Below are 9,580 nucleotides of genomic sequence, written 5' to 3'. Positions count from 1 at the left end.
GCCTTTCCTCAAGTTCGTAGAGTTGGGTTTCCTATTTACCCATAATGGAGGAGCCACCCCCACCAAGCAGGCGGCCACGGGTTATAACGCACTCTTCACACAATAAATCCACTTTGAAGTTGACTTATTCACTCGGCCAATAATTGAGATGTGTACGAGATACCGTAAGGGCCTAATATCTCAATAGCACCTTTGTTTAAAGTTTCGAATGCCCTGTGCCAATTTAGCTATCATATTCAATCAAAAGGACTCCATCACTCAATAGAAACTCGAAGTTAGCTGTTTGGCATAAGTAGCTTGGCTTGCTCATGCAAGGCTTTGGAAAGAAAGTAACTAAGGAATTCATATACTAATCTTCTAATCCAGCTTGAGAACTTTTATTTTGAAAAGTAGATCGAGAGTATAGCAAACCCTTCCTCGGCTGGAGAGCGATTTGTTTCTCGAGAGTACCAAAAGCAAGGTACCTGGGCTTTTTCCAATTGTTCAATGGCTCCCTTGCGTAGTTCTTCTGAATTTCAAATAGTCTTCAAGATCCTCTGTTTTTTATTATCTAATAAATCACTTAATGAAAGTAAATTATCTTTTCATTTATTTCAAAACTTCCACGATCCTTTCCCAAACCAAAAGAAGCAGGCAAGACACTCTTGTTGGACAATATAAGGTCTCAAAAGAACGTTTAGAGCATTTGAATTGGAACCCTCAAGTGAAAATGAGTCACTGCTTATGTGTAGCAAATAAATGTGCAGATACTTTGGCCAGAAGAGGTACAACTTCAAGCCAGGATTTTGTGCTTTTGGATAGTCATCCTATGGACTTGTGTATACTCCTTTTCTATGATAACTTGAGTCTGGATTATGAGAGGTTTTGTTCTCTGTATTCAGATGTTTTTGTTTCTGTTTAGTTAATGAAATTTGGTTTCAACAACATTTTATTATCAAAATTCCAATTTGAGCATAATTTTTATTAGTGTGTGTATACACACACATAATAAGACAGTTGAATTTCATGTTCCTTGTGTTTTTAACATACATATCAAATTTCTTTCAAATCAGATATTACTTACTATTCAATCAATAAACTTATTTTTTATACACAATTTTAGATTATAAAAACTTGAAATTTTAACAATTATTTGATGACATAGCAATTGATCATTGATCTTCTTAAAGTTTTGCAAGCATGAATGATATAATAAGAATATGTAATCCAATGGTTAAATATTTGAAAAGTTTGAAGGGTTTATCTCCGAACTAATTTGGAGAGAAACTTTGTTCCAACTTGTTTACCCATGAAAGATATATCCAGGGTGCTTTCTGTCCAAAAGGGTTCCTCCACAATTGTTTTTGCACCAAACACCAAGCTCTTATATCAGATATACAAAATTTGATACATTCTTTGAAAATTTGAATATAACCACACATTGTTGTAAGGTTTTGATATTAAATGTACAGATTTTTCACTTAGTAATTTGTGACGAAAACTGTTCACACATCAAAATATTGTGTACATTAAACATATAGTATTGTGTACATTGTTTTAAATTTTTTATATATTAAATATGCAAAATTGTGTACATTCTTTGAAAAATTATGTACATTGAATATACAAAGTTTTTTACATTCTTGAAAAGTTTGAATATTAAATATACAGACCTTACACTCTCAACAATTTGTTTTAAAAATGTTCATACATCAAAAAATTGCATGCATTGAATATAAGAAATTGTGTACATTCTTTAAAAAAAAGTTAAATAAATACTTTGAATTTAAAGAATTGTGTATATTATTTGAAAATTTGTGTACATTTAATATACAAAATTGTGTACTTGTTTTGAATGTTAATATATTGAATTTGAATGTATAGACCTTATACTCTTAATGATTATGATTAAAATATTTCACATATTAAAAAATTGTGTGCGTTATATATGCAAAATTATTTATATTATTTAAAAATTTGTGTACGTTTCCTAGGGTCCAGACATTGAACTTATTAACCTTTTGTAGTTTTGTCATATAATTTAAAGTAATTTTTATTTTATTTATATTAACTGTTTTTTGTTCGATTTCACTTATATATTTGTGATTTTTTTTTCTTTATTCAACTTGATTTTTTTATTAATCCATATATTGCACGAGCATATAGCTAGTGAATATATATAACTATACACAATTTTACTGGTTTACAATTCTAACTCCCATTCCAATTGCCCTCTATGTGATCAGAGGAGTAGCACAAAAGGGCATATATGCCTTCGACATAATAATTTTGTTACCTGTTCCGGTTAGAAATAGGTCATATTTCTCAATCTCAACTTTGTTTCTGGTTTTTGAGCCAAACTGAAGCATAAGGCTTGCCTAAGAATCTCAACTGCCCTAACAGTGATCAGAGGAGTTACAAACAGGTATCACACTAACACAAGTTTTAATCTACAGGATAAAACTCTTATTTCAGTTTATAATTTACAACTCAAACACTATCTGCTCTATACATACAGGTACCTACCCTCTGTAGTATAAGACTGTAACCAGATACACACTACTACCCTTATATCACACTAATGCCTATGTCTCCATACTCAACCACCAACCCTTATATCTGAAGTCCAGTTCATCATCTCTACCAAGGGCCTGTCAGAGTCCTTCTCAAGCATTGTCTTTTACCTCCCCACTGCCGATTCATTGTCTCTAATTTCTGCAAAAACAAACAGATAAAAAGAGTTGCTTAAGCCTCCAACTCTACCAGTACTATTAATCGACTAGTGTCAGTGCATTTTCATAATTTACAACAATAAGCTGTTGAAGCAACAAAATGAAATCTTGCTTCACTTGTTAAGTTAATGAATTAGCGAACTGGTTTTGTTTCTAAATATGTGTGCGCGCGTGAGAGAGAGAAATAAATATGCATTTTCTTGTGAATTCAATTTCCTGACTGCCACCTTATTTGGTCCAATAACATGATTCTTACCCTTGGTCAATGGTAATTCATTTGTAAGACTCATCTTTAAATTCAGTACTTCATTGCTTTCTCATATAGTAAGTGTACATAACGTAATGCATAAAGGTCTAGAATGTGATTACTATCAATTGTTAAGTAGCAACTTTTTAGACAAGAAATACTAACGTTGTCCCCAAGGTATAGGCTTACTGCCAAGAAATTAAAATAGGTGCCAAAAAAATAATTGATTTTATTAATTAGCCTTCTTTTTTTTCTTTTTCTTTTTTATCAAAAAATTTCATCTCATAACAAGTTTTGTTTCAGTACATCCACTCCTTTAATGTGCTATTTTCAGTCTACATTGACAAGAACTAAAATCTCTTAACCATTAAGCTGACACAGATGCAGATGGAAGAAAAAGATGTCTACTCTAAGAAATACCCCTTTGATGTAGCCTGCTAACTTGTAACAAAGATCATGGTAAATACGGAGTGATTTGTTCATTGAAACACTAAAGAGTGGATAAATATTTTTGAAGTTATGGGTATATGAAAATGTGTTTGTTGTTTGATGGAATACTCTGTATCAAATATAAAATGTAAGATAATGAGACAACTCAAAGGGGACATCTACCTGGTTTTTCTCCATTTCCTTAATTTCTTCCTGCAAAAACCAAAATAAGGTTAAATTGGGTCTCTCACAACCAAAATTACCAAATAAATGACCAAGATTTTTTTTACTTTCGTTAAAAATATACCTGCTTTCTCTGTAATTCCTGGTTCATTTCTTTAAGTTTTGCAACTTCTGCTTCCAGTTCCAAGGTATAGGCCTGCCAGAAACCCAAAAGAGAAAAGTGAAGTTTATTATCAACTTCTATAAACAAAATCGAAATCTCATAAATTTATAAAGCTGTAGCTGATACATGATTCAACAAAATATCTTCACTACAAATGAATACAATCACAATGATATGGACTTTTTTTTTTTTTTTTTAAGTAATATGATTTAGCCTTTAGACATTAGTCAAGTTAATATGGAAGAGATTTACCTTTTTTCCTATTTATGATATCTAAGTTACTTTTTTTCCTATTTATGATATCTATGTTACACTGGCTGTCACTTGATTGTCTCCCAAAAGCCACAAGTTACTACAGATCCTAAAAGCCAGATCTGTATAGTAGCTTTAGAATTATTGGCTGCAATGTTTATCGTAGGACTGTTCTAGGTGGTGAAGCCTAGGTTGTCCTGCTGCATCAGTTTCTTTTTTCATCAATTTTTTTAATAAGTATTAAAACAGTACAAATACACACACACACACACACAAGATCTCCAATTATTACTATCTGAAAGAAGGAGAAACAAAATCAAGAAATGAAAAGCAGTTGAAAGTCCTACTGCCTACTACAAGCATCCAGTTATGCAAAAACCTCATGAAACATGTACTTAGTAAATATAATATAAGTTTGACGCTGTTGAAGGTCCTATTGTTTCACTTTCTCCATAGGATCCACATAATGTGCAAAGGAACTGCACACAAAGTTTGCCATAGGGTGTACAAACTGCTGCTATTAATTAAGCCCTTATATTGTTTCACTTTCTCCATAAACTATAGTTTTACTGCTGCTGTTAATTAAAGCCAAATATTTTCTCAATTATCAGATTGAAACGACTACAGATAGAGTGTTATAAATTAAAATAAACTTCATATTAGCTGTAGCTTTGCACTGTGCACTAGCATTCTATCTGTATTTAAGGATATAAAGTAGTATAGGACTTTAAACCACACCAAAATACTTGTACAAGGATTCATTGTTATTACACAATTGGCTGGCGTAAAAATACAAACATAATAGAGAGTGAATTAACTGCTATATGTGATGGAAAAATCATATGCTTACCTGCTTACGAGCCCGTGATCTTGCAGCCGACTCCCTATTCTTTATCATTCTCCTCTGCCTTCTCTCTACTACTTTCTCCAAAGCTCCACCACATTTCCTTCCTCGATTAAATACGTATGGAACTGGTGATAATGATGATGAATCTATAGTACTCTTTGCCTCTGATGATATCTGACTTACAGGAGATCCGGCAATGCTAGTGACAACTCCAGGAGCTAAACCGACCCTGCCAATTCCTCCACCCTGAACTAAAGCAGTATTCATAGAAGGCTCTGCAACTCCAACCACTGAACCCCTACTTCCCGGGTTAGCAATCTGAGCATTGTTTACTAGATGGACCGGTGAGGCAAAAGGCACAGTTGTTGGTTTGGGGAAGAGTGGCTGTTGCTGTTGCTGCTGCAGCTGCTGAATTTGTTGCTGAGAAGATCCAAGTCCACCTACATTCATTGCTAAACTAGGAGGCTGATTAGGAACTGAATTATTATTCTCCATGATCCGATTACCAAAGACCCCATTGCTTCGATTTGGTTGTTGAAACTCGAAAGTTAAACCGGTGTTATTATTTGGTCGCGGTAATTCACCATAGAACACACTATTATTTGGCCTTACAGTTGGTTGTATATCCTCTCTCACCACTCCTGCTCTCACTAAAAACTCCTCCAAAGTTACCTCTCCCAAAGTTGGTTGCCTCTGTGGCACATTTGCATTTGATCCCCCATTGGCATTGCCATTTCCAACTTTAGCACCACCACCACCACCACCACCACCACCATCACCATCACTACTCTCCTTAACCAAGTCTTTCCAAACTTCATCAACAGTTTTCTGACTAATTGTCCGGGGCAATGTCAAAGATCCTTGCCTCTGCAAATTCCCACCAGGGACATTTCCTTCACTCCCACCAACTGTACAAGTCACGCCTTGAATCTCCTCAGCAGTCCATATATTTTTCAAAAGTTCATCCATGTTCATAGATCCAAAATCCTTTCCAAATCCACCCATGGTGTTCTGGAACTCATCAAATGTCAAGGAGTATACAGAAGACTGCCTGGCCAAGGAGTAATTTCCCTGTAGCTTCCCCTCCCCAGGTGGTGCATCACCAAAGTTCTTGAAGTTTATATGAGACCCCATTTTTTGGAAAATTCAAGTAATGGCAACAGGTTGACTTAATTAAGCAAACTGTCTTATATGCAGTAGCATCCACTTGGAGAAGACCAAGAATAGTAATTTTCTGTTTGCTAGCTTTGTCTTGGCTTCTTTAGATTCAGATCCAGAATTCACCAAATCAAGAAAAATAATTGGGTCATTGAAGCAGAAAATGCACACTCAGATCCATCCATGGACTAAATGAGTAAAATTAAAACACATAAACATCAAACTGCAAACATAATAATAAATTCTACCAATGAATTTCACCCAAAATTAAGTTTGGAAACCCCATATGAGTAAGCAAACCAAAATACTGAATTTCATCCTGGATTACTGGAACCATGAAGACAAAAAAACATCACATAAAAATCCCATTTTGAAGAATCTAAAGTAGTAAACGTCCAACCAATAGCCTCAAAAGCCAAAACTGACAAACTAGTAAGAATGCTTCTCCCATGTTAGAGAAGAAGCTCAATTAAAGCTTGACAAGAATGAAACCGTGTAAAAAAAAATATATTGAATATGATCCCATTTAAAAGAAATCTGATGTAGTACAAAGCAGAAGTCACTAGAACCGGACATATTGTCTTATATACAGATGAGATCAGAATAAATAGTTGATCACTATAGTCCTCTATATTTTCCAACTTCATTCAGATCCAAATTTCACCAACTTATATAATCCAAAAAATTATAAATAAATTAAAAAAAAAAAAAAAAAAAAAAAACAAGTACTAGATTTCAATTCATTCCATCATTAGATTCATAATATCCATTAAATTCATCAAAACCAAAGCCAAAGTCATTACTTTCAAATCTTAAACAACATGATAAACCTCCAAAAAAAAAAAAAAAAACTACCCCATTTCTAATTCCATTTCCTGCAACTGATTTTCACAACCAATTTTTTTTTCCTAAACTTAGCATACAAAGTAATAAAACAACCAAGCTCCTTAATATTAACAAATTTTCCATCAAAAATTTTTTGTAATGACTTCAAGAAAAAAAGGAAAAAAAATTATCATAAAAGACAATAATGAAAACAAAAACAGAAGTAAAAAAACAGTAGTAAAAAAAAAAAAAAAAAAAAAACCCAACAACAAAGATAACTTAAGAAAGAGAGAGAGAGAGAGAGAGAGTAAAAAATAAGTTAAGAACTAAAGAAGAAAGAGAAGGGTGTTTTAGTTTTTACCTTGTACAAAATTTTGGGAGCGAGTAGTATGAGAGAGAGAGAGAGAGAGAGAGAGTGTCGTGTCCGAAGCTGCTTTCTCAGTCTCAATGGCTTGGGCTATGGTGGAATCGACAAGTGTCTTGGCCACGAGTCATTTATTTAAGGTGGTCGATTTTGATTGTCTCATTTTTTTTTAATTTTTTTTATATAGAGAATAGAATATGGGAATTTGAGAGGAGAGCCACCCAGATCTCGCAACGTGGACCAATGGTTGAAGTGTTGAAAATGTTGATGTGATTGATGGCCAATAGGGTGGGGCTAAGTGGGAAGATCTGGACCGTTCAGTGGAGCTTTCCGACATAGGGATTTGATGGTGATCTTTGCGTTTGGTTTTATTGGTGCCGAATAGTGGCTGGGTGTTGGTGGGTACTGGGTTTTTATCTACTGTGGTGGGTTTCTATCTACATATTTTGAAGTCCCGTTTGTATATATCAGCAGTCTTTTTTTTGAGAAGTATCAGCAGTCTGATCAACCGGACTAGGCGTTTTGATAATGACCTATGAAGCCCTCGCCGCCCATCAACTTCCATTTAGAGTATTCGTATTCACAACTTTTATTCTATTCTATTTTATTATCTTTAAAAATTATTTTATTAATTATATCATACTATTTTATAATATAACTAACATTCTAATTTTTATTTTTCTATTCTACTCATTAAAATAATATATATTTCCTACTAAAATAATATAATATATTCCAATACAACTCTCTCTTTTTCTTCACCCTCATCTCTCTTCCACTTTATCAATTAAAATAGAGAAATGATATGTCTACAATATTTTTACAACAAATTCTAAGTGACAGATTGTTACTGGTTGTTATTGTTAGGGCAAAAAAGTAATTTTAGTATTAGTTTTAAATTTAAACCAAAAACAACTAACCACCTGTGATTTGTTGTAAAAATATTGTAGACGTAGCATTTCTTATTAAAATATATTATAATTTTTACTAAAGTGTTACAGTGCCATCCTACATTTAGGATGGCATTGTAACACAATTACAAAAAAATTTGCAATTGTAAGATTTTACAAGTCTTGTTGTTGGGCTTTTTTTGTGCTTTTATGCTAAATTTTTTCTACATATATGATATACTATTTACAATTGTCAATGGGAATGCTTAGTGCTCAGTGGTCCAATGCCAGGCAAGACAGATTTAAGTAGACCAAATTCAAAATTGTAAGTTCAAATAGTGGTACTTCTCGTTTAATGCTCAGGCAATTCCTTGTCATGCAAGACAAGATTTAAGTGGGTTGAGTATTGTTGATACTTACCCTTTTGTTTTTTATTGGTTAAATATACTTTACCATTTTGTGCTCAGTGGTCCAACGCCGTGCAAGACAGATTTAAGTGGGCCGAATTCAAGATTGTAAGTTCAAATAGTGCTGCTCCCCATTTAATGCTCGGGCAATTCTTTGTCATGCAAGACAAGATTTAAGTGATCAGAGTACAGTGATCATGGGCGGAGCCATGTTGAAGGCATGGCCCCCCCAAAATTTTGAAATTTTTTTAAAAATATATATATATTTATAATTATTTTAATGTTTTCAAAACTTAGTTTACAAAAATAAGTGTTGGCCCCCCTAAGTATTTGAATTAGTCTAATGATGCTTTAAAAAAAAAAATTGGTCTAATAGTTATAAAGACAACTTTATTTTTCGCAATTCTATTTTTTATTGTAAAATGTGCTTTTATATCTGTTAAATATTTGAAAAAATTTGGCACCAAACATGTGTGAATTTATCTTTTTCAACCTGTTATGTGGCGATTAACAAGTCATTGACTCATTAAAAAATTATTGTCATTAAAACTACACATGAAATGTCTCTTTAGTTGCCATATAATGGGTCAAAACAAAATAGTTTCAAATATGTTTGGAGCCTAATTTGTTCCTCCAAGTTTTGGATCATTCTTGTTTTTGAAAATAACATTAGTTCAATTGAATAATTTTACTTACATTAGTATAAAATTTGATATATTTTATAGAAAATGAAACATTTTAAGAATTTCACTATGAAAATCGTGAAAATGTATTTTATTAATTTTATGAAAGATAGCCATCAAACATAATTTTGATTGAAAATATTAAGCTCTTTTTTTGTTGGGTGTCTTTATATATATAACTTATCAAATAAAAAAGTGTGTGTATATAATAAAAAAAAACGTGTATTTATGTGTGTGTATGAGGTTGTCTTGATAAATATATTAGTGTTGTAACTTGGCCCCCCCAAATAAAAATTCCTGGCTCCGCCCCTGACAGTGATATATACATATAATCTGATATGGGATCATCCTGCATCATCCATTTGGGTTTTTTCAACTCTAAAAAATCAAGTAAATAAATAGGGAAAAAAAGTTTTTGAAT

General features: G+C 32.8%; 1 protein-coding gene across 1 annotated transcript; it reads right to left on the bottom strand.

Annotated features, from left to right (window-relative positions):
• Nucleotides 1-2,271: 2,271 nt before the first annotated feature.
• On the bottom strand, nt 2,272-7,319 carry LOC115968314 (bZIP transcription factor TRAB1-like). The gene is made up of 5 exons (XM_031087671.1): nt 7,177-7,319; nt 4,836-6,091; nt 3,695-3,766; nt 3,571-3,600; nt 2,272-2,694 (listed from the first exon to the last, which is right to left on the bottom strand). Exons 2-5 carry the CDS (start codon nt 5,964-5,966, stop codon nt 2,620-2,622), a joined length of 1,308 nt encoding a protein of 435 aa, XP_030943531.1. The 5' UTR covers nt 5,967-6,091; nt 7,177-7,319; the 3' UTR covers nt 2,272-2,619.
• Between the last annotated feature and the right edge of the window lie 2,261 nt (nt 7,320-9,580).

This window comes from Quercus lobata, chromosome 11 (genome assembly GCF_001633185.2).
Source record: "Quercus lobata isolate SW786 chromosome 11, ValleyOak3.0 Primary Assembly, whole genome shotgun sequence".
Lineage (NCBI taxonomy): Eukaryota > Viridiplantae > Streptophyta > Magnoliopsida > Fagales > Fagaceae > Quercus > Quercus lobata.
This window is presented reverse-complemented; position numbering and strand designations above follow the sequence as displayed.